At 44.1% G+C, this 26,870-nt stretch overlaps 1 protein-coding gene across 1 annotated transcript in view; it reads right to left on the reverse strand.

Moving 5' to 3' along the window:
* Positions 1–315: 315 nt before the first annotated feature.
* LOC115207752 (solute carrier family 41 member 1) overlaps positions 316–26,870 on the reverse strand; it is a 32,749-nt gene continuing 6,194 nt past the window's right edge. The window contains exons 3-11 of the mRNA XM_029775208.1: positions 16,467–16,574; positions 8,649–8,720; positions 7,977–8,121; positions 5,335–5,481; positions 4,263–4,410; positions 2,746–2,825; positions 2,492–2,626; positions 2,232–2,380; positions 316–2,076 (exon numbers count right to left, since the gene is read on the reverse strand). Of these exons, the coding sequence (XP_029631068.1) occupies positions 1,891–2,076; positions 2,232–2,380; positions 2,492–2,626; positions 2,746–2,825; positions 4,263–4,410; positions 5,335–5,481; positions 7,977–8,121; positions 8,649–8,720; positions 16,467–16,574 (1,170 nt within the window). The 3' untranslated portion in view covers positions 316–1,890. The remainder of the gene's footprint in view (positions 2,077–2,231; positions 2,381–2,491; positions 2,627–2,745; positions 2,826–4,262; positions 4,411–5,334; positions 5,482–7,976; positions 8,122–8,648; positions 8,721–16,466; positions 16,575–26,870) is intronic.

Below are 26,870 nucleotides of genomic sequence, written 5' to 3' on the forward strand. Positions count from 1 at the left end.
GCTTCGTCCGGGTTTGGGGAGGGTTTGGCTGGCAGGGATGTTCTTGTCCCATCGCGCTCTAGCGACTCCTGTGGTGGGCCGGGCGCAATGCACGCTGACACGGTCCCCAGGTGTACGGTGTTTCCTCCGACACATTGGTGCGGCTGGATTCCGGGTTAAGCGGGCATTGTGTCAAGGGTTGGGTTGTGTTTCGGAGGACGCACCTCTCTCGACCTTCGCCTCTCCCTTGAACGAGTAAGTCCGTACGGGAGTTGCAGCAATGGGACAAGACTGTAACTATCAATTGGATACCACGAAATTGGGGATCAAAAGGGGTAACATAAAAATAAATAAAACATTTAATAACAAATATTGGAACTGTATGACTATGGTCAAGTCATCGTGAACAAGGCTCCAGGTTTAAACTGCTACGTGTGTTCTGAGTTCCATAGTGATTCTAATAGGCTACGTGTCCCTAATTATTGGACAGCATTAACCTAATATGATCCAGTACTGCTAGAGACCCTCAGGAACAACTACACAGACGTGACAGAGGAGAGAAAGGTCAACAGAATGGAATGATGCAAAGGGTAAGGTACAAACTGAACAACTAACACTAAAGTGACCGTTATAAATGTATGTGGGTATTATTGACAGTGGCTCCCGATAGTGGCTAATATTTAACATGATACAAATTGTAAAATAAAATGGAGAAAATCCGGGGGATATAATTAAAACATTTTAAAGCGCTTATATCAACTGGGCAGGTTCAGCCCTACAGAAGCCTATAGCTTGTATCTCCAAATTTCATCTACGCAAATTATGGGGGCACACAATAAAACTGGAATAACAGCACATCTATTTATAGCCTACTTCATTTATAGCCTACTTCATTTATAGCCTACTTCACTGTGTCATGTTGATATGATTTTCAGTTTGTTTCCATACAACTGGTTTCATATTCGTCTCCACGGATCATAAGGAAAAATCATCTAAAACAATTGCTGTGTGTATTTACAATCCCCTTCTCCAAATGGATTACTCATTTATCTAGTTTTTATCAATTTATAAATTATAGTGCATGGAGAAAGCTGTTATTTCTATTGGAAAAAAGAAAGTATACGCTTTTTCCACTTGGAACCGGCAGGTTCCCCCAACCTTACTCCTGGTTTCCTCGCACATAAAGGTGGTGGAATTATGAGGGAATTAAGTCAAGGTCAGAATACGGTGTACACACCTCCACCACACCTTCATTTCTTAGATCTCCACCCTGAACGAATAGCGGGTGAATATCACGTTATTCTCATGCTTAAATTCAAGGTCAGAATACGCAGAGAAAATGACCTTCCATTTACTAGCGCTTAACTCGGGTCGGAATCGGCCCCATATCTCATCATTATTTCATCTCTTTATATATATATATATATATATAGCACTTGGTGATAAAGCATTCTAGGCTTGTGTGAGTTTTTTTGCTGTCTGTCTTCATTTCAAGTCTTTAAAATATATCTCATCTTTACAAATGCGGCCAACGTGACTGGCCCAAGGGAGAATGTCCCCATTGAAAATAATGAGGATTAATCTTCCCAATGATAAAACAAATATCGATTCATATCAAATTCACTATTACCAATAATAATCATAATCATTGTAGTAATAATAATAAAAAACAATAGTAGTAGAACTCTCTTATTTAGTCAAATAAAGAAAGAGTGGAGTAGTCTGAGACCCAGGGAGGGGAGGGGGAGGTGGGGGTCAAAGGGTCAGGGATTAGGTCTGGGTCTGAAAGTCATTCAGCTGTTCTGTGGTTCAGATGTCTAGAGGGAGATACTGTACAGTTCCGTTGTTCAGGTTGTTTCCGGTGTTCTGGCGTTGATGCCGTGTATGTATGCTGTCCAGGTGTGTGTGTGTTCAGTCTCCCACGTCAGTGTCTCTGTCTCCAATGAGCCAGAGCACATGGAAGCAGAGGGCCAGGAAGCCGGTCCCCAGCAGATCTCCCAGGGCCGTTAGGTAAGGAATAGAGAAGTTATCAGGGTTCATCCCCCTACTCCACATCCAGTGGACCATCCAGTCAGCCAGGTACAACAGGATCAACACCTAGAGACAGAGAGGGAGAGTGGTGAGGGTGTGTGTGTGTGTGTGTGTGTGTGTGTGTGTGTGTGTGTGTGTGTGTGTGTGTGTGTGTGTGTGTGTGTGTGTGTGTGTGTGTGTGTGTGTGTGTGTGCGCAAGTGGTGCGTGTGTGTGCGTGTACCTGCAGTAGAGCAGCTGCCATATAAAAGGCAATGAATGTGGATGTTAGAGTGGTGTGTCCTCCCTGCATGGAGTTGATAGTGTAGAGGAAGACCAGGTGACCTGGAGCAACCAGGAGGAAGAGCACCCGTGCCGAACGAGAGTTCACATCTGAGAGAGAGAGAGGGGCAAGAAAGATGTGTTTACATAATAACCACCATTTTGATTACAATCTTGCATCAGTAAACATTTACCCTTCACATAAAACCAATCAATACTCACTGGAGCCGAAGAAGGAGGTGCAGGGAGTGGGGCATTTCCTGGGGTTGGGGTCAGGCTCTCCCATTGGGATACCGTTCATGTGCAGATAGGTGGAGATTCTACTGGCCTGCACTGCAACCAGGTTACCTCCCACACCTGGCAGAGCACATCACAGTACACGTATGAGACAGACAGGCAAAGTCTATGAGGGGTCTCGTATCAGTGGTTGTGTATGAGTGGTTATGTGCTGGGTATTTCAATGCCAGGAGTCTCACCATTGATAACAGGAGTGAAGACAGCCATACCAGCAAAGTTGGGGTTGGACACAGTCTTATCTAGGATCAGACCCCCAACACTGAGGAGAGACAGAGGAGGGGAGGTGAGACACAAGACAGACACAGGAGAGCACAGAGGAGGGGAGGAGAGACACAGGACAGACACAGGAGAGCACAGAGGAGGGGAGGTGAGACACAGGACAGACACAGGAGAGCACAGAGGAGGGGAGGTGAGACACAGGACAGACACAGGTGAGACAGAAGTAAGAGATGAGAAGTAGGTGAGACAGGTTAGAGAACAGTGACGCAGATGAGAGGTAGGTGAGACAGGTTAGAGAACAGAGACACAGATGAGAGGTAGGTGAGACAAGTTAGAGAACAGAAACAGATGAGAGGTAGGTGAGACAGGTTAGAGAACAGATACACAGATGAGAGGTAGGTGAGACAGGTTAGAGAACAGAGACACAGATGAGAGGTAGGTGAGACAGGTTAGAGAACAGAGACACAGATGAGAGGTAGGTGAGACAAGTTAGAGAACAGAGACACAGATGAGAGGTAGGTGAGATAAGTTAGAGAACAGTGACACAGATGAGAGGTAGGTGAGACAGGTTAGAGAACAGAGACACAGATGAGAGGTAGGTGAGACAAGTTAGAGAACAGACACAGATGAGCAGTAGGTGAGACAGGTTAGAGAACAGAGACACAGATGAGAGGTAGGTGAGACACGTTAGAGAACAGACACAGATGAGAGGTAGGTGAGACAGGTTAGAGAACAGATACACAGATGAGAGGTAGGTGAGACAGGTTAGAGAACAGATACACAGATGAGAGGTGGGAGAGACAGGTTAGAGAACAGAGGTAGGTGAGACAAGTTAGAGAACAGACACAGATGAGAGGTAGGTGAGACAGGTTAGAGAATAGAGACAGATGAGAGGTGGGTGAGACAGGTTAGAGAACAGATACACAGATGAGAGGTGGGTGAGACAGGTTAGAGAACAGTGACACAGATGAGAGGTAGGTGAGACAGGTTAGAGAACAGAGACACAGATGAGAGGTAGGTGAGACAAGTTAGAGAACAGACACAGATGAGCAGTAGGTGAGACAGGTTAGAGAACAGAGACACAGATGAGAGGTAGGTGAGACACGTTAGAGAACAGACACAGATGAGAGGTAGGTGAGACAGGTTAGAGAACAGATACACAGATGAGAGGTAGGTGAGACAGGTTAGAGAACAGATACACAGATGAGAGGTGGGAGAGACAGGTTAGAGAACAGAGGTAGGTGAGACAAGTTAGAGAACAGACACAGATGAGAGGTAGGTGAGACAGGTTAGAGAATAGAGACAGATGAGAGGTGGGTGAGACAGGTTAGAGAACAGATACACAGATGAGAGGTGGGTGAGACAGGTTAGAGAACAGTGACACAGATGAGAGGAAAGTTAGGCACAGAGAGAGGAGAGAAGGGGTGAGACACATAAGAGACACAGGTGAGAGAGTGGCTCAACATAGGTCTTGTACCTGCTGATTGCCATGGCGATGATGACAGGTTCCCAGCCTGAGTAGAGCACCTCTCTGGTGGACGGGATCCTCCGAGCGATCAGAACCCACAGAGGGGTCAGCGCCACAAACACAGCACACACCAACGGGTTGGCATAGTCGTTAAACTCTATAAGAGAACACACACACACACACACAGACACACACACACACACACACACACACACACACACACACACACACACACACACACACACACACACACACACACACACACACACACACACAGGGGTTAACATCATCGTTATACTATATAACACACACTTCATCAGCTCAATATAGAAACTCAGACTGGGTGTGAATGGGAGATCGTGAGTGTTTCCATGTATTTATGTGTGGTCGTGGGGGGCAATAAAAAACACGTTATTCTGAATCACATGCCGCAGAGTGTGGTGATGGTGAAAACACAATCACTGAGCTAAAACTAGACGGCATAGCTATGGGATCACACAGTCAGACATACATACATCCCCTACCACTGTGAGGTTAGTGGTGGAGTCAAACCTCAAGTAGGCCTATGTTAAAATAAGATCCTTACTTTAAGAGTCTAGCAGTGAAGGGGTGAGTTAAAGTGTTTCTAATGGGACTTTTACTGCCTCACTCACACCCGGGGTGAGACAGATAGGTGTAACACAGAGGTGGGCAACTCCTCCAGGGCCTGATTGGTGTCACACCTTTTCTCCATCCCTAGTAAACACAGCTGATGAATCAAATTGGAATTGTAAACTGAAGATCATGATTAGGTGATTATTGGAGTCAGGTGTGTTAGCTGGGGGAAAAGTGTGACACCAATCAGGCCCTCGAGGACTGGAATTGCCCAGGCCTGGTGTAACGTAAAGTGGGTGTTTGTGATGAGTGTGTTTGAGTGTGTGTGTTTGAGTGTGTATCTGTATCTCAAGCACTATATATACATGTTCTATTTAATTCTGAGATCACAAGTGTGTGTTTGTGTTTGTATCTGTATCACAAGTGTGTGTGTGTGTGTTTCCGTATCTTTCGTGTGTGTATGTGTGTTTGTGTGTGTGTGTCGTACCTAGCTCCTTGTACAATCCTGTGCTGATGCCAGCCAGCAGAGAGAGGGTGATCAGGTCTCCCAGACTGGCAGCGATGGGCGTGGCCACGTTGTCAGGGTTGATGCCCACCTTCCTGGCTGCAATGATCACACCAATCATAATGATCCCTGCAGACAGAAAGAGGGTCTTAACGTTAAACCCACCAATCATAATGATCCCTGCAGACAGAAAGAGGGGCTTAATGTTAAACCCACCAATCATAATGATCTCTGCAGACAGAAAGAGGGGCTTAATGTTAAACCCACCAATCATAATGATCTCTGCAGACAGAAAGAGGGGCTTAATGTTAAACCCACCAATCATAATGATCCCTGCAGACAGAAAGAGGGGCTTAATGTTAAACCCACCAATCATAATGATCCCTGCAGACAGAAAGAGGGGCTTAATGTTAAACCCACCAATCATAATGATCCCTGCAGACAGAAAGAGGGGCTTAATGTTAAACCCACCAATCATAATGATCTCTGCAGACAGAGAGGGGCTTAATGTTAAACCCACCAATCATAATGATCTCTGCAGACAGAAAGAGGGGCTTAATGTTAAACCCACCAATCATAATGATCCCTGCAGACAGAAAGAGGGGCTTAATGTTAAACCCACCAATCATAATGATCCCTGCAGACAGAAAGAGGGGCTTAATGTTAAACCCACCAATCATAATGATCTCTGCAGACAGAAAGAGGGGCTTAATGTTAAACCCACCAATAATAATGATCCCTGCAGACAGAAAGAGGGGCTTAATGTTAAACCCACCAATCATAATGATCTCTGCAGACAGAAAGAGGGGCTTAATGTTAAACCCACCAATCATAATCAGTTTTATGGAATTTGTAACATAAACTCAGCAAAAAAAGAAACATCCCTTTTTCAGGACCCTGTCTTTCAAAGATAATTAGTAAAAATCCAAATAACTTCACAGATCTTCATTGTAAAGGGTTTAAACTCTGTTTCCCATGCTTGTTCAATGAACCATAAACAATGAACATGCACCTGTGGAACAATCGTTAAGACACTAACAGCTTACAGGCGTAGGCAAATAAGGTCACAGTTATGAAAATGTAGGACACTAAAGAGGCCTTTCTACTGACTCTGAAAAACACCAAAAGAAAGATGCCCAGGGTCCCTGCTCATCTGTGTGAACGTGCCATAGGCATGCTGCAAGGAGGCCTGCAGATGTGGCCAGGGCAATAAATTGCAATGTCCGTACTGTGAGATGCTTAAGACAGCGCTACAGGGAGACAGGACGGACAGCTGAACATCCTCGCAGTGGCAGACCATGTGTAACAACACCTGCACAGGATCGGTACATCCGAACATCACACCTGCGGGACAGGTACAGGATGGCAACAACAACTGCCCGAGTTACACCAGGAATGCACAATCCCTCCATCAGTGCTCAGACTGTCCGCAAAAGGCTGAGAGAGGCTGGACTGAGGGCTTGTAGGCCTGCTGTTAGGCAGGTCCTCACCAGACATCACCGGCAACAATGTCGCCTATGGGTACAAACCCACCATCGCTGGACCAGACAGGACTGGCAAAAAGTGTTCTTCACTGACGAGTCGTGGTTTTGTCTCACCAGGGGTGATGGTTGGATTCACATTTATCGTCGAAGGAATGAGCGTTACACCGAGGCCTGTACTCTGGAGAGGGATCGATTTGGAGGTGGAGGGTCCGTCATGGTCTCGGGCGGTGTGTCACAGTATCATCGGACTGAGCTTGTTGTCATTGCAGGTAATCTCAACGCTGTGCGTTACAGGGAAGACGGTCCCGTGTGGCTCAGTTGGTAGAGCATGGTGTTTGCAACGCCAGGGTTGTGGGTTCGTTTCCCACAGGGGACCAGTACGGAGAAGAAATTTATGCATTCACTACTGTAAGTCGCTCTGGATAAGAGTGTCTGCTAAATGACTAAAATGTAAATGTAAGACATCCTCCTCCCTCATGTGGTACACTTCCTGCAGGCTCATCCTGACATGACCCTCCAGCATGCCAATGCCACCAGCCATTCTGCTCGTTTTGTGCGTGATTTCTTGCAAGACAGGAATGTCAGTGTTCTGCCATGGCCAGCGAAGAGCCCGGATCTCAATCCCATTCAGCACGTCTGGGACCTGTTGGATCGGAGGGTGAGGGCTAGGGCCATTCCCCCCAGAAATGTCCGGGAACTTGCAGGTGCCTTGGTGGAAGATAGGGGTAACATCTCACAGCAAGAACTGGCAAATCTGGTGCAGTCCATGAGGAGGAGATGCACTGCAGTACTTAATGCAGCTGGTGGCCACACCAGATACTGACTGTTACTTTTGATTTTGACCCCCCCTTTGTTCAGGGACACATTATTCCATTTCTGTTAGTCACATGTCTGTGGAACTTGTTCAGTTTGTCTCAGTTGTTGAATCTTGTTATGTTCATACAAATATTTACACATGTTAAGTTTGCTGAAAATAAATGCAGTTGACAGTGAGGGGACGTTTCTTGTTTTGCTGAGTTGATATTATCCATTTTCCGCTGTCAAATCGTATCTAGGGTTACCATGTGCATATGAATAATTACAGTCTGAAAAAAGTGAATCAGTATTATTGATTATTGTCTCCTATCCTCCTAGTGGTACCTAGTATCAGAGAGGCGATGAATGCGGTAGCCACACTGGAGGCACACAGCAAGATAGCATGTCCCAGTCTAAAGTTCCCCTCTGGGATCCAGCCAAAGATCACTGCTGCGATGGATGCCAGGAACCCTACTACCGTGGCCTGGACCTAGGAGGCAGAGAAAGGGAGGGAAGGGTTACTGTAAACTGTACTGCACGTGTGTGTGTGTGTGTGTGTGTGTTTGTGAGTGTGTGTGTGTGTGTGTGTGTGTGTGTGTGTGTGTGTGTGTGTGTGTGTGTGTGTGTGTGTGTGTGTGTGTGAGTGTGTGTTTGTGAGTGTGTGTGTGTGTGTGTGTGTGTGTGTGTGTGTGTGTGTGTGTGTGTGTGTGTGTGTGTGTGTGTGTGTGTGTGTGTGTGTGTGTCAGTTTCCTGTAACACCCTGGTGAGCAGACCCAGCACACAGTGATCCATCTAGCAGGTTATGTGACTGTCGGGGATCCAAAGTCTGGGGTTGAGGGGTTCCATGAACCACAGATTCAGCACTTTTACATCTGACACTGTCCATGTATGGTAACACAATGTTGGACATATTTAGTTTTATATCTGTGACTTGTTCTGTTTGGGAATATGTTGAATGTTGTTCTGTGTTCCCCAGTGTTCCATCCAGGTGTTGTGGGATGTTCCAGTGTTTCGTACCTGGATGAGGGCGAGGTTTCCAACAATCATCTTCCACATGTCCTTGGCTGAGTCCATCTGACCAACATTGGCCTGCACAGAGAGACACACACAGAAGACCATAAGAGACCACGACCAGAACACAACCACAACACAACCATAACACAATCATAACATAACTATAACACGACCAGAACACAACCATAACACAACCACAACATGACCACAACACAACCATACCACAACTATAACATAACTATAACATAACTATAACACAACCATAACACAACCATAACACAACTATAACACGACCAGAACACAACCACAACACAACCATAACACAACTATAACACAACTATAACACAATCATAACACAACTATAACACAATCATAACACAACCATAACACAACTATAACATAACTATAACACAACTATAACACAACCACAACACAACCATAACACAACTATAACATAACTATAACATAACTATAACACAACTATAACACAACCACAACAACCATAACACAACTATAACATAACTATAACACAACTATAACACAACCACAACACAACCATAACACAACTATAACATAACTATAACATAACTATAACACAACTATAACACAATCATAACACAACTATAACACAACTACAACACAACTATAACACAACTATAACATAACTATAACACAGGAGACCATGAGACCATGAGTCCACGACCACAACACAACCATAACACAACTATAACACAGGAGACCATGAGACCATGAGTCCACGACCACAACACAACCATAACACAACTATAACACAGGAGACCATGAGTCCACGACAACAACACAACCATAACACAACTATAACACAGGAGACCATGAGTCCACGACCACAACACAACCATAACACAACTATAACACAGGAGACCATGAGTCCACGACCACAACACAACCATAACACAACTATAACACAGGAGACCATGAGTCCACGACCACAACACAACCATAACACAACTATAACACAGGAGACCATGAGTCCACGACCACGACCACAACACAACCATAACACAACTATAACACAGGAGACCATGAGTCCACGACCACAACACAACCATAACACAACTATAACACAGGAGACCATGAGTCCACGACCACAACACACTACCATCTGACTGGCCACGGTTTGAATCCAGGAAAGGTAACCAGAATCATGATGTTTCAAAAACGTACAATGTGTTAGACTGAGTGTGAACGTGTACATGAACACGTGTGTGTTTGAGTATGTGTGTGTGTGAATGTGTATGCTTTAGTGTGTGTGTGTGTGTGTGTGTGTGTGTGTGTGTGTGTGTGTGTGTGTGTGTGTGTGTGTGTGTGTGTGCGCTGTGCCATTGGCCCTGGCTCCTGTCAGAACAATCAGGGGTCAGTTCTCTGGACAAAGGAGCTCTGGAGTTCTGACCCCTTCACCCTGTGGCCGACTCCAATTATCTCATCTCTCTCTCTACACACACACACACACACACACACACACACACACACACACACACACACACACACACACACACACACACACACACACTTGTACAGCTAACCTTGTGGGGACACACAATTCGGTTCCATTCAAAATCCTATTTTCCCTAAACCCTAACCCTTAACCTAACCCATACTCTTACCCTCATCCTAACCTTAACCCTAACCTTATCCCAAAAACCTAACCTTATCCCTAGCTCCTAAGAATGGACTAAGAAGCATTATCAATGGAGGATCTCAAATGAAAATACTTCTCCGTCCAAGACTAGGCTTAATGTGTCGGGGAAAAGGCCCTTAGAGTTCTAGCAGGACAGGTGTGTATGTGTGTGTGTGGCAGAGAGCTGATAGTGGAAGACTGAGTCAGTGGCTGTGTTTGAAACCCATCTCTCTTTACTTCCTACTACCCAGTTATGTAGTAGGAAGTAAATGATTTAAAAGTGATCGTTACTTTAGATGCTCTTTACAGATTTGTTACACAACTATACATACAACTGGATGAGCTATGCAAATGAATTAATATCATATTAGATCTGTGATTAGCCTACTTCTCTGAAAGGCAGAAGGAAGGATGCTTTTTCTAAGTATTCAAACAGGGTGAAATGCTGAGTCTCCCCCCCCCACCCCCAGCACTACATCAAGCTCTAGTGACTAGCCACATGACTGCCAAAAACAGAGAGAATGCTTTGGAAGGAGAGAAAAGAACATGTTTGAAGGAGAGAGCAGAGAGCGAGAGTGAGTATAGAGAGAGAGATGAGAGAGGGAGCGAGAGATGAAAGAGAGAGAGAGGGGGAGAAGTTGGCACAGAGCCAGACCACATTGGCCTCTAGGTCTCAGCTTGAGCTTCTGTTCCCAATGTGAACACACATATGGGACTAGTACTAAACACTACTGCCACTGATGTGACCCTGAATCAGTTACAGCAACTCTGCCTCAGTATCAGCATGGCAGTCTTTTTATTTGTGTGTGCCTGTGAGTATCCGAGTGTGTGTGTGTGTGTGTGTGTGTGGCAGAGAGTTAAGAGGAAGACTGAGTCAGCAGCTGCTTTTGAAACCCATCTCTCCTTCCTTCCTCTCTTCCACTAATCCTTCCATTGATTACCCAGCTATGTAAAAAAAGACAAACAGATGACATGATGCAGTAAGCTGGCTCTCAACACTATGTGGTAGTTAATGCGATTATGCCTGCCTGCAGTCATTCACTAAATATGATTATTCCAATACTTATAGTCAATTAGGGTCACAAACAAGGATCATAGAGAGTTACAAAAACAAATGTTTGTAAGTAGGAAAAAGAGAGAGGGAGAGAGATAGAGGGGCAGAAAGAGAGAAAGAAAGAAAGAAAGAGAGAGAGAGAATTATACTATCCCCATTTCCTCTCCTATCCTTTAAACAAAGGTGACAAGTTACAGCAGACCAAAACAACAAGCAATTCAGGGAGAAGCGTGGTCATGTGTATGGCATTCTGCCTGAGCCCCGGCAGGTGTTTTTTATTTGATAAGTGCATTAGGAAACTTAGAGTTTAATCTGCTGATAATTAGTAATGCCATGGAAAGAAACCCACCGGGGCCAAGATCCTCAAAGAAAAAGAATTACTCTGGGCGGACGGGGAGTATATCATACTATACACATTACATACTCAGGTCACCTGCCACACAATACACTCTAAGCTCCCTTGTCATCAAGCCTCAGCAAAGAAACAGCCTCGACAAGGAAACAGCCAGGAAACACAATGGAGAAGCTTCCCATCCTGGAACAGGGTACGTATACCACCACAGTAATACCAATAAACATGATTTCTTTAGCAACCCTATAATGAATTGCGTACTACGTCATACTGTATATGTGCAGATATGTGCACCACATCATTGCTCTCTCTCACTCAACTGTTTGTGCATTTTGCTAGCTGTCTGTCAAATGCAGATGGGCTGAACCTCATTGGCTGGAACTTCAATTGCTAGGGGGCTGGCCCACGTGGGGGAAAATCTAAGGAAAATGGCGCTGTACAGCTTCCAGTAAACAGTCGCTTTCAAACTAGGGATTTCGTGGCTAATTGACATAAAACAGTAATTCTGCTCATAGATTATGCATGTATGAACTACACATTGACACATCCAGTCCAAAGCGGGAGGTTTAAAAATGACTTACTAGTCGCCAAAGTTCCGGTGCATGTCTTTAATAATCAGGACAGGAAAGAGCTGGAAAAGCTTATCACATTCTGCTGTGTTTGTCAGCCTGTTTTCCCACAAGCCAATGGAAGGAATGTGTGGATTGGTGTACTTAAGAGCAGCAGTGGACTAATTCGCATTTAGCACCACATAGCTCCAGGGATAGGAGGCTAGGCTAGCTAGCGCCTCCTGATAACAGCACCAGTGTCCCAATGACCCCTCTGCCTGCTGCCTACAATGGACAATAGTGTTGTGTTGTTCTAATGGTGTTGTTAGCTGAGTGTTAGCTCATGAGCTAAGAACCTAATAGAGATTTAAACACTTGCCTGGTGTCAGGTACAACAGACCAGGGCTTTGGTTAAACTTTGAGCAGTCAGAGAGATCAGTTTAAACCAGAGAAATAACAGGAAGGCTGGGATCTGTTCCAGTTAGTTAACCAGTCAAATGTCTTAGAAAACCAGACACATAGAGTACAAAACTCAACTGACTGAAGTCTAGCGAGAAAATGCAAACAACACTTGGTTGACAGGTTGGTAAGTGTTGTTGTTGATAAAGTGTATGTGTGAGATATTCAGCCTTGCTTAAAATATTTCCCCATTGACACAATCTTTCAGACGTTGTTACGTCTGGAGAGGAGACAGATCAACAGGTGTCCAAAGTGATTAGTGGAAAAGTACACCAAACTCAAACACACTCCCATACACCCAGGGCAGGTTGGCTTGAGGTCAGGTCACAACCCAAGATAAATAGGATTTTGGAGAAGCTTCCCATCCTGGAACGGGAAACGTATACCCACCACAGTAAGATCAATAAACGTTTGGGGGGGACATGATTTCTTAAGCAACCCTATAATGAGCTCTATACTCAATTCACCTGAAACACAAGAGATTCTCTGGTACTTTGTGTACTTTCTAGCCAGTAGTTCTGAGAGTAGCGTTCACAAGCTAAAAGTGGTCCCCCAAAATTGAGTACAACGTCATACTGTATATGTGCAGATATGTGCACCACATCATTGCTCACGCTCTCTCACTCAGCTGTTTGTGCATCTTGCTAGCTGTCACTCAAATGCAGATGGGATGAACCTCATTGGCTGGAACTCAAATTGCTAAGGGACCATGTGGTGGAAAATGTAGGGAAAATGGCGCTGTACAGCTTCCAGTAAACAGTCGCTTTCAAACTAGGGATTTTGTGGCTAATTGACATAAAACAGTAATTCTGCTCATAGATTATGCATGTATGAACTACACATTGACACATCCAGTCCAAAGCGGGAGGTTTAAAAATTACTTACTAGTCGCCAAAGTTCTGGAGTATGTCTTTAATAATCAGGACAGGAAAGAACTGGAAAAGCTTATCACATTCTGCTGTGTTTGTCAGCTTGTTTTCCCACAAGCCAATGGAAGGAATGTGTGGATTGGTGTACTTAAGAGCAGCAGTGGACTAATTCGCATTTAGCACCACATAGCTCCAGGGATAGGAGGCTAGGCTAGCTAGCGCCTCCTGATAACAGCACCAGTGTCCCAATGACCCCTCTGCCTGCTGCCTACAATGGACAATAGTGTTGTGTTGTTCTAATGGTGTTGTTAGCTGAGTGTTAGCTCATGAGCTAAGAACCTAATAGAGATTTAAACACTTGCCTGGTGTCAGGTACAACAGACCAGGGCTTTGGTTAAACTTTGAGCAAAGTCAGAGAGATCAGTTTAAACCAGAGAAATAACAGGAAAGCTGGGATCTGTTACAGTTAGTTAACCAGTCAAATGTCTTACAAAACCAGACACATAGAGTACAAAACTCAACTGACTGAAGTCTAGCGAGAAAATGCAAACAACACTTGGTTGACAGGTTGGTAAGTGTTGTTGTTGATAAAGTGTATGTGTGAGATATTCAGCCTTGCTTAAAATATTTTCCCATTGACACAATCCTTCAGACGTTGTTACGTCTGGAGAGGAGACAGGTCAACAGGTGTCCAAAGTGATTAGTGGAAAAGTACACCAAACTCAAACGCACTCCCATACACCCAGGGCAAGTTGATGCTGGATCAGGTAGCTGTGTTGGATCAGTAGAGCAGGGGAGTGGAATGTTGGCTTGAGGTCAGGTCACAACCCAAGATAAATAACATTTAGCAGTCATGACCTCTGACTTTTGACTGTTGACCAATCACTTGAGAGATGTGTGATAAAAATGTGTGTGATAAAAATAACAAATGTTTCCCTGAATGAGTAAAAACCCTTTTGGAATCTAGTCACCACTGAGCATTATTTTGTTTTCTATGGGGTTCTAGATACATCAAACAGAATGCAACAATTTATGTTTTTTCCTCATTACGTTTCCATGACAACAAAGACAAAGCTCTTTCATACACTGAAGTGAGCGTGAACCCCTGTCTCATTAAGACACGTGATTAGTGCTTGTTGACCTGTAGCCCACCTGCAGGCCCCTGTTAGTCAAACACTCTACAGTCGTGGCCAAAAGTTTTGAGAATGACACAAATATTAATTTTCACAAAGTCTGCTGCCTCAGTTTGTATGATGGCAATTTGCATATACTCCAGAATGTTATGAAGAGTGATCAGATGAATTGAAATTAATTGCAAAGTCCCTCTTTGCCATGCAAATGAACTGAATCCCCCCAAAAACATTTCCACTGCATTTCAGCCCTGCCACAAAAGGACCAGCTGACATCATGTCAGTGATTCTCTCGTTAACACAGGTGTGAGTGTTGACGAGGACAAGGCTAGAGATCACTCTGTCATGCTGATTGAGTTTGAATAACAGACTGGAAGCTTCAAAAGGAGGGTGGTGCTTGGAATCATTGTTCTTCCTCTGTCAACCATGTTTACCTGCAAGGAAACACGTGCCGTCATCATTGCTTTGCACAAAAAGGGCTTCACAGGCAAGGATATTGCTGCCAGTAAGATTGCACCTAAATCAACCATTTATCGGATCATCAAGAACTTCAAGGAGAGCGGTTCAATTCTTATGAAGAAGGCTTCAGGGCGCCCAAGAAAGTCCAGCAAGCGCCAGGACCGTCTCCTAAAGTTGACCACCAGTACCGAGCTTGCTCAGGAATGGCAGCAGGCAGGTGTGAGTGCATCTGCACGCACAGTGAGGCGAAGACTTTTGGAGGATGGCCTGGTGTCAAGAAGGGCAGCAAAGAAGCCACTTCTCTCCAGGAAAAACATCAGGGACAGACTGATATTCTGCAAAAGCTACAGGGATTGGACTGCTGAGGACTGGGGTAAAGTCAGTTTCTCTAATGAATCCCCTTTCTAATTGGTTGGGGCATCCGGAAAAAAGCTTGTCCAGAGAAGACAAGGTGACCGCTACCATCAGTCCTGTGTCATGCTAACAGTAAAGCATCCTGAGACCATTCATGTGTGGGGTTGCTTCTCAGCCAAGGGAGTGGGCTCACTCACAATTTTGCCTAAGAACACAGCCATGACTAAAAAGAATGGTACCAACACATCCTCCGAGAGCAACTTCTCCCAACCATCCAGGAACAGTTTGGTGACGAACAAAGCCTTTTCCAGCATGATGGAGCACCTTGCCATAAGGCAGAAGTGATAACTAAGTGGCTCGGGGAACAAAACATCAATATTTTGGGTCCATGGCCAGGAAACCCCCCAGACCTTAATCCCATTGAGAACTTGTGGTCAATCCTCAAGAGGCGGGTGGACAAACAAAACCCCACAAATTCTGACAAACTCCAAGCATTGATTATGCAAGAATGGTCTGCCATCAGTCAGGATGTGGCCCAGAAGTTAATTGACAGCAGGCCAGGGCGGATTGCAGAGGTCTTGAAAAAGAAGGGTCAACACTGCAAATATTGACTCTTTGCATCAACTTCATGTAATTGTCAATAAAAGCCTTTGACACTTATGAAATGCTTGTAATTATACTTCAGTATTCCATAGTAACATCTGACAAAAATATCTAAAGACACTGAAGCAGCAAACTTTGTGGAAATTAATATTTGTGTCATTCTCAGAACTTTTGGCCATGACTGTATTGTTAAAACCAGTGGGTCTGATTAATCTGACAAGAACATTATGATAATGTTATGGTTTCTAGTGTTACACTCTGCTGCTCCTCATTAAGCCAAACACTATAGCAACACAATGGTTGCCAAATGTAGAGACCACAACAAAACACACTCACTGCTGTTGACAGTCTGGAGGCCAATGTCATCTCCAGGTTGCCCTTTAACCCCAGCAGCGCCGGGACCAGGATGAAGACCTCGGTCACCTCCGTAAACACCGTCCAGTGCTGCAACACAACAACACACAGTTACATAACTACACACAACACAATACCAGGTGTGTATTCATGGATGCCAAGGGAAGCCAGGCTTCCCCAACAATTTTTATTATATAACAACTTCTCTTTCGTCTCAAAGTGTTTTCATAATTTTCCTTCAATTCTCACTGGAGAAATCATCCGAGGGAAACAGCGCCCCCCTGTCTCAGTATGTGTCGCCCATGTATATGGTCCCGTGTGGCTCAGTTGGTAGAGCATGGTGTTTGCAACGCCAGAGTTGTGGGTTCGATTCCCACGGGGGACCAGTATGGAGATGAAATGTATGCATTCACTACTGTAAGTCGCTCTGGATAAGAGCGTCTGTTAATGACTAAAATGTAAAATGTATATGATGCTGTCTGGACAAAAATAGTATGACATGTTGCCACCGTAGCATTTGATTAATTGACTCCAGCAAGCATTTGACCTTTATTCATAAAAAATAGATAAAATAATTAGCCAATCAGTGTTGAGCTGAGCTCAGCTCTGGGTGGTCCTGGCGCAGCTAACTTAACTGGTTCATTAATGCCCAATCGAGGAAGTTAGGCGCCTGGCAAGTATTTTAGCCAGCTAGCCTAGTCTAGCTGGCTAAAACTAAAAGTGTGTACTATTGTCTGACAGTCATAGACCGTTTTGGCAACATAAAAGAGAGGACAATTGCTTTGGAGTTCATCCAGTCTACAAGTAGGGTGTGTCAACAACATGCTTTAAGCTTTTTCCCCACACATTCAGAAAATCAGTACCACAGCCACATGATATTTTGTCATGTTGATTGGACTAAATTGTCTTGGGTGTGTTTAAGTTTGTTTTCACTGTATTAGGGTAAGTACATACAGCCTAGTTGATTTGATTATGTTTAAGTTGAAAGCCACTGGGCACAAATGTAATTGGATTTAAAAGTTGGGTGAATAAAAGAAGCAATTCCCTTACGTTGATTACTTTTTGCAAATCAAATCAGTTTTCCACATTGATTCAACGTCATCACATAGATTTTTTTGTTCTATAAATGAATTGGAAACAATGTTCATTCAAACAGTTTTTGCCCAGTGGGAATGGTTCTGGAATAGAGGAGGAAGTGCTCCAGTTGTCTTTGTGCTGACTTGCTGTAACTCTCCGTGGTTCTAAATCAGTAACTGTTTAGTAAACTGTCGGAAACATGAACTTGCTTGACCACTGTTTGTTAGATGGAATACTTGCTATTGTGAACTTCACCAGACGGATGTTGCTCTCCGGTTTTGTGATGAAACAAACGTATGTGTGGTTGATTTTATTCCGCCACTGTGTGACTGTTGTCTTTTAGTTGTCTCTGCCTTATTGTACTGTACTTATTGTACTGTACTTATTGTACTGTACTTATTGTACTGTACTTATTGTACTGTACTTATTGTACTGTACTTATTGTACTGTATATGACAGTGGCGTATGAACAAATGGGTTAATTGCACAAACAATGCAGTTATCACAGCAGGTTGCAATATGGCTTTTTTCCTGGCTTGGCTTCCCCAGTGAATTTACCCACGCACCACTACTGCACAATACAACACAACGTCACCTACACAACAAAATAACCTTTACTGACCTAGAAAGTAGTATAAAGTCTGATTTCGATAGTGATAAAACAGTTATCGTGATGCAGTTATCACTGAGTTTTCATGATACAATATCCCATTATATTACAAACCCAACAGCGTATCACACTGGGCACTGCTGAGGTTGACAATGTCTTGCTGATATTGATTCAATCTGAAACCTGATCTCATCTTACTAATATTATATTTGCCGAGACTGTGTTGGGATCATATGATCTTATTCACTCTGAAGAGGAGCAAGGTCATTTTGACCTCCCACTGCAACAATTCACCACCCTCTTTCTACCACTTCTCTCTCCCTCTCTTCTCTCAACCTCCACCCGCGCCTTCTCTCTGTCTCGCTCTCTCTCCTCCAGTCTCTCTCTCTCCTCCAGCCTCTCTCTCTCCTCCAGCCTCTCTCTCTCCTCCAGCCTCTCTCTCTCCTCCAGCCTCTCTCTCTCCTCTGTCCTGAACAACAGTGGACAAAAGGACATTTTATTATCACCTTGCAACCCACAGTGTTTTACTGTAACCCTCCGTCTGCCTGCTACCTCACTGCCTCAGCACAAATACTCTCTGATTCTGTGCCAATTACCCTACCTTTACACAGCGAACAACTTGAGGCAAAGTCAGCCAGGAGCAAGAGCAGCTATACTGAACAAAAATATAAACACAACATGCAACAATTTCAAAGATTTTACTGAGTTACAGTTCATATAAGGAAATCAGTCAATTGAAATAAATAAATGAGGTCCTAATCTATGGATTTCAAATGACTGGGCAGGGGTGCAGCTATGGGTGGGCCTTGGTGGGCATAGGCCAGGCCCACCGATTGGGGAGCCAGGCCCTACCAATCAGAATGAGTTTTCCCCCCACAAAAGGGCTTCGCAGACAGAAATACTCCTCAGCACCCTGAAACATGGGACCAACACTTTACATGTTGCATTATATTTTTGTTCAGTGTCAATCTGAAAGGTAATTTAGGCTTGAGAAAATAAATAAATCATACACACAAATGCATGTGCTCACGCAGCAAAGGTGTTATAGAATCAAATGGAAATTCACAGTGGATGACTCTGTGGTTCTGGAGTTGATTACTGGCCCACTTTGGCCCCCACTTTGGCTGTTTTCCAGCCCTTGAGATGGTCTCTATGAGTCCCTGAACTAATGATTTTGGGCTCCCGAGTGGCGCAGTGGTCTGAGGCACTGCATCTCAGTGCTAGAGGCGTCACTACAGACCCTAGTTCAGTGGTCTAAGGCACTGCATCTCAGTGCTAGAGGCGTCACTACAGACCCTGGTTCAGTGGTCTGAGGCACTGCATCTCAGTGCTAGAGGCGTCACTACAGACCCTAGTTCAGTGGTCTAAGGCACTGCATCTCAGTGCTAGAGGCGTCACTACAGACCCTGGTTCAGTGGTCTGAGGCACTGCATCTCAGTGCTAGAGGCGTCACTACAGACCCTGGTTCAGTGGTCTAAGGCACTGCATCTCAGTGCTGGAGGCGTCACTACAGACACCCTGGTTTGAATCCAGGCTGCATCACAACCGGCTGTGATTGAGAGTCCCATAGGGCGGCGCACAATTGGCCCAGCGTCGTCTGGGTTTGGCCGGTGTAGGCAGTCACTGTAAATAAGAATTTGTTCTTAACTGACTTGCCTAGTTATATAAAGGTTAAATATATATATTTTTTTAAAGACTGGGGTAAAGTGCATCTTGGGTGTTTCTCCATTAGCCCAGTGCAATAGGAGGAGCAGCAGAGTGGGGCTGGGGTATGAGGATGAGTTTGGGGTAAATAGCTAGGGATGGGCTGGGTTAGTCTAGAAGGCTGGGACGGGGGTATAAGTCTGGGGTATAAGGTTGGACTGAACATTGATCCATCAACAGAGAAAGTGCTGATATTTAGAGCCAGTCCCACTGGCCCCCAGCACTTACAGCTCAGCCCAGCCAGCCCACAGCTTAATCAATACTGAGAGGCTGTCAGAGAGAGGAGAGGAGGAGAGGAGAGAAGAAGAGAAGAGGGAATGGAAGAGAAAAGAGGAGAGGAAAAATAGCTATATGACTTTATCCTGCCTACAGCTCCCTACAGTATGTGAGAGATAACAGGGCCTCATTCTGGGTAGAGGTAAAAGCCTACTGGGCAAAAACTGGTTGAATCAATGTTGTTTCCATGTATTTATTAACAAAATAATTTGATGTGAAAACGGATTGAATTTGCCAAAAGTCATCAACCTAAGGGAATTTCATCTGTTTTTCAACCAACTTTTAACCTAAATCCAATGACACGGTGCAATTTTTGGTTAATTTCACATTGAATTCATGTTAGTTGAACATCTATTTTGTAAATCCAAAATAGTTGTTGAACTGTTTGTGCCCAGTGGGAGGTTAACACTGCTGCTCTCTGTCTGTCAGCAGCCTGGGCTCTTTAAAGCAGCCGACTCCGCAGGGACCCCACCACCCTACCTCCTGGCACTCTGCCACCTAGACCCCCCCACCCATGTAATTTCTACCCTCTAACCCAATTCACTCTCTCGTTCCCTTCCTAACTACCCCCAATCTTTTCCCCAATCTCTCTATCTTCCCCAACCCACTTCTCTCTCTCTCTCTCTCTGCCTCTCTTCCAAACCCCCTTTTCCTTTCCTTACCCACCTTCACCCTCTCCTCCTCTCTCTACTCTCTTCTCCAGCTGTGATATATGTTGTTGTCTCCAATGGAACAGTGGAGCCCAGCCAACAACCCCCTCACTCCCCAATGACCAGCCCCAGTTCTGCGAACTCTGTGGATAGTCAGTATCATGATGTATCAGAGGCATACAGGCTGTGGTATGCCGTCCAAGGGGTCAGGTTGCAGAGTTTGGTAACGCAGCCCCGTTTGCCCACTGTTGCTTATATGAAATCGCTGTGCATATAGAGTGCTGTGAAAAAGTACTTCCCCCCCTTTCTGATTTGATATATTTTAGCATATTTTTGATACGGACTGTTATCAGATCTTCAACCAAAACCTAATATTATATCAAATGAACCTACGTTACCAAATAAACAAAATTGATACTTATTTCATTTATTGAATTAACAAAGTTATGCAACACCCAATGCCTTCGTGTGAAAAAGTAACTGTTCCCTTACACTCAATAACTGGTTGTACCACCTTTAGCTGCAATGACTCCAACCAGACGCTTCCTGTAGTTGTTTCAGTCTCTCACGACGCTGTGGAGGGATTTTGGCCCACTCTTCCATGCAGAACTGCTTTAACTCAACAACACGTGTGGCTTTTCAAGCATTAACTGCTCGTTTCAAGTCCTGCCACAACATCTCAATTGGGGTTAGGGGTCATGGGTCCCATTATGCCTGGCGAAAACCAAACACTGAATTCTACACTAACCAACACTCAAGCGTAGTGGTGGTAGTGTGATGGTTTGGGGATGCTTTGCTGCCTCAGGACCTGGACGACTTTCCTTAATAGAAGGAACCATGAATTCTGCTCTGTATCAGAGAATTCTACAGGAGAATGTCAGGCCTGAAATCAAATTTTATTTGTCACATGCGCCGAATACAACAGGTGTAGATCTTACAGTGAAATGCTAACTTATAAGCCCTTAACCAACAATGCAGTTTTAAGAAAAAAATCTAAATGGAAAAATAACAAATAATTAGGGAGCAACAATAAAATAATAGTAGGGAGGCTATATACGGGGGTTCTGGTACAGAGTTAATGTGTGGGGGCACCGGTTAGTCAGGGTAATTGAGGTAATATGTACATGTAAGTAGAGGTAAAGTGACTATGGATGGATAATAAACAGACTAGCAGCAGTGTAAAAATGGGGGGTGTGGACAATGCAACTAGTCCGGGTAGCCATTTGCTTAACTTTTCATGAGTCTTATGGCTTGGGGGTAGAAGCTGTTAAGGAGCCTTTTTTTACCTAGACTTTGAGCTCTGGTACCACTTGCCTTGCGGTAGCAGAGAGAACAGTCTATGACTAGGGTGGCTGGAGTCCTGGATGGCAGGAAGCTTGGCCCCAGTGATGTATTGGGCCGTATGCACTACCCTCTGTAATGGCCGAGCAGTTGCCATACCAGGCGGTGATGCAACCAGTCAGGATGCTCTTGATGGTGCAGCTGTAGAACCTTTAAGGATCTGAGGACCCATGCCAAATATTTTCAGTATCCTGAGGGGGAATAGGCGTTGTCATGCCCTCTTCACGACTGTCTTGGTATGTTCGGACCATGATAGTTTGTTGGTGATGTGGACACCAAGGAACTTGAAGCTCTCAACCTGCTCCACTACAGCCCCGTCGATGAGAATGGGGGCGTGCTCGGTCCTCCTTCTCCTGTAGTCCACTATCATCTCCTTTGTCTTGACCAAGTTGAGGGAGAGGTTGTTGTCCTGGCACTACACGGCCAGGTCTCTGACCTCCTCCCTATAGGCTGTCTCATCGTTGTCAGTGATCACTGATGTGTCATCCAGCAAACTTAATGATGGTGTTGGAGTCGTGCCTGGCCATACAGTCATTGGTGAACAGGGAGTACAGGAGGGGACTGAGCACACACCCCTGAGTGGCCCCTGTGTTGAGGATCAGTGTTTCAGATGAGTTGTTACCTACCCTCACCACCTGGGGGCAGCCCATCAGGAAGTCCAGGATCCAGTTGCAGAGGGAGGTGTTTAGTCCCAGGGTCCTGAGCTTAGTGATGAGCTTTGAAGGCAATATGGTGTTGAATGCTGAGCTGAGGTCAATGAATAGCATTCTCACGTAGGTGTTAATTTTGTCAAGGTGTGAAAGGGCTGTGTGGAGTGCAATAGAGATCGCATCATCTGTGGATCTGCTGGGGTGCTATGCAAATTGGAGTGGGTCTAGTGTATCTGGGATAATGGTGTTGATGTGAGCCATGACCAGCCTTTTAAAGCACTTCATGGCTACAGACGTGAGTGCTACGGGTCGGTAGTCATTTAGGCAGGTTACCTTGGCTAAATTACTACTGGCCCGTCTGTGAGCTGAAGCTGAAGCGCAGCTGCGTCATGCAGCAAGACAATGATCCAAAACACACAATCAAGTCTACACGAAAATGTCTAAAAAGCAACACATTTTAAGTTTTGGAATGGCCAAGTCAACGTCCAGACCTAATCCCAATTGAGATGTTGTGGGAGGACTTGAAATGAGCAGTTCCTGCTTGACAACCCACAAATGTCACTAGTTACAGCAGTTCTGCATGGAAGAGTGGGACAAAATCCCTCCACAGCGTCGTGAGAGACTGATCAACAACTGCAGGAAGCGTCTGGCTGGAGTCATTGCAGCTAAATGTGGCACCACCAGTTATTGAGTGTAAGGGAACAATTACTTTTTCACACGGGGGCATTGGGTGTTGCATAACTTTGTTAATTCAATAAATGAAATAAGTATGTAATTGTTGTGTTATTTGTTCACCCAGGTTTCCTTTATCTAATATTAGGTTTTGGTTGAAAATATGATAATGTTCAGTATCAAAAATATGTAAAAGTAGAGAAAATTAGAAAGGGGGCAAATACCTTTTTACAGCACTGTATGTACAGTCAGGAACCCAGTGGCATACAACACCAACGCAACGTCGATGACTGTGCAGTGACACCAAAGGTCAGAACACCTATGACATCACAGGCAGTATCTCTGATGGCACACAGCAATGTTTCTCCTAGATTTTATTTCTCCTATTGCTGGCTGCAAAAAACAACATTTTAAATTGAAACTAATTGATTCTGAATGCTTTTAGGCAGACAGCCACTGAGCTTGGAGGGGAAGGGTATCCGCCTCAGTAATGGAGACGGCAGGTAGCCTAGTGGTTAGAGTATTGGGCAAGTAACTGAAAGGTTGCTTGATTGAATCCCTGAGCTGACAAGGTAAAAATCTGTTGTTCTGCCACTAAACAAGGCAGTTAACCCAGGCTGTCATTATAAATAAGAATTTGTTCTTAACTGACTTGCCTGGTTAAATATAAAAATGTTTAGGTCAATATTGCGTCACAGCAAACAGAATGCTCCTGAAAGTTCTAATGCCTCCTATGGATGCTGAGTAAAATATTAGCTAGGGCCTTTAGCCACACAATAGCAGGCTGACCTGCTAAAGCCTTCAAACAATCAGCCAGTCAATGATTGACAGGATATAGCATTGTTAGCAGGCTACTGCACATATAAATGTGGGATTTGGATGGATGGAAAATCCACGTCACTTCAGAGCATGTTCTAGAATTACATTTGGGAGGGTGTTGTTGCACAAAGAAAAACGTTCCACTTCAGAAATGACAAAACAATTAATACAACTAACCCAAGGTGAGAGGGGTTCATATGGGTACACAACCCAAACCAGGACTACACAGAACAACACAACCAACACAACATAGTCATCTCCACTGTGCTGAGTAGAGAGACATCCCATCCACCGTGTTGGTTGTGTTGTTCTGTGTACACCTGATTTGGGTTGTGTACCCATATGAACCCCTCTCACCTTGGGTTAGTTGTATTAATTGTTTTGTCATTTCTGAAGTGGTACGCGCCACCACTCATATTGATTAATCGGTGAAACCTGGCCTCTATCTCATCTCGTATGCATACTGTACCATTCAAAAGTTTGGAACCACCTACTCATTCAAGGGTTTTTCTTAATTTTTTACTATTTTCTACATTGCAGAATAATAGTGAAGATATCAAAACTATGAAATAACACACATGGAATCATGTAGTAACCAAAAAAGTGTTCAACAAATCTAAATATATTTTATATTTGAGATTCTTCAAAGTAGCCACCCTTTGCCTTGATGACAGCTTTGAACACTCTTGGCATTCTCTCAACCAGCTTCATGAGGCAGTCACCTGTAATGCATTTCAATTAACAGGTGTGCCTTGTTAAAAGTACATTTGTGGAATTTCTTTCCTTCTTAATCTGTTTGAGACAGTCAGTTGTGTTGTGACAAGGTAGGGGTGGTATACAGAAGATAGCCCTATTTGGTAAAATACGGACATTACACCGTGGACATTACACTGTGGAAATCTGTTGTTTGGTCTGATGAGTCCAAATTTGAGATTTTTGGTTCCATCCGCCGTGTCTTTGTGAGACGAAGAGTAAGTGAGTGCTTCACACCGTGAAGCATTGAGGAGGAGGTGTGGGGGTGCTTTGCTGGTGTCAGTCATTTATTTAGAATTCAAGGCACACTTAACCAGCTTGGTACCACAGCATTCTGCAGCGATACGCCATCCCATCTGGTTTGCGCTTAGTGGGACTACTATTTGTTTTTCAACAGGACAATGACCCAACACACCTCCAGGCTGTGTAAGGGCTATTTGACCAAGAAAGAGAGTGATGGAGTGCTGCATCAGATGACCTGGCCTCCACAATCACCCAATCTCAACCCAATTGAGATGGTTTGAGATGAGTTGGACCGCAGAGTAAAAGAAAAGCAACCAACAAGTGCTCAGCATATGTGGGAACTCCTTCAAGACTGTTGGAAAAGCATTCCAGGTGAAGCTGGTTGAGAGAATGCCAAGAGTGTGGAAAGCTGTCATCAAGGAAAAGGGTGGCTACTTTGAAGAATCTAAAATCTAAAATATATTTGGATTTGTTTAACACTTTTTGGGTTACTACATGATTCCATATGTGTTATTTCATAGTTTTGATGTCTTCACTATTATTCGACAATGTAGAAAATAGTAACAATAAAGAAAAACCCTTGAATGAGTAGGTGTGTCCACACTTTTGACTGGTACTGTATATGTAGGATCTTATTTTTATGTCATTTGACCAAAGCAATCCAAGTTCCAATGCCGTTTAGCAAACTCCAGGCGTTTACATTTGTTGGATGACATGAAAATAGAGCTCTGGTGGGTTTGGCGTCAAAATGAGAACACACGAGCAGAAAATAACCACATAACTACTGTACAATATTGTGGTGGATCTTTGATGTTATGGGGCTATTTTGCTTCCACTTGTCCTGGTGCCCTTGTTAAGGTCAACAACATCATGAACTTACCCAGTACCAGGACATTTTAGCCAAAAACCTGGTTGCTTCTGCCAGGAGGCTGAAATTTAGCCGCAAGTGGATCTTCCAGCAAGACAATAACCCCAAGCACACATCAACATCCACAAAGAAATGGTTAATTGGCCACAAAATCATAATTTTGCAATGGTCATCTCAGTCTTCAGACTTGAACCCCATTGAAAACCTGTGGTTTGAACTAAAGAAGGCAGTCCAGTCCATAAGCACAGATGATGCATATCAAGGATCGAGAAAGATTCTGTATGGAGGAATGATCTATGAACCCTCCCAATGTGTTCTCCAACTCATAAAACATTTTAGAAAAAGGCTCAATGCCGCTATCCTCGCAAGGTGAGGTTTTGAAAGGTATTGAAAACGGTGGTGTCAATAATTTTCACCCCTAGCTTTAAAAAAACATTTATTGTTAAATAAAATCTCTTTCTCTGAGCAACTGTATTATTATAAAATAACAATTTACCAATATTTTTGAACATACGATATAGCTCAGTGTTTGAATTATTTATTTTATACTGTCATTTTTGCTCATCTTTATCCAGGGTGTCAATAATTTCAGACCCCACTGTATGTATCAGATTATCCATTCTGGAGAGGAGCAAGGAGTTCAAATGATTCTCTAAACCTGGCTTGGTCTCAATAAACTAAACAAGCTTCTTTGTGCCCATTCCTCAATGATCTCTGATCTGG

The sequence above is a fragment of the Salmo trutta genome, chromosome 14, assembly GCF_901001165.1.
Source record: "Salmo trutta chromosome 14, fSalTru1.1, whole genome shotgun sequence".
Lineage (NCBI taxonomy): Eukaryota > Metazoa > Chordata > Actinopteri > Salmoniformes > Salmonidae > Salmo > Salmo trutta.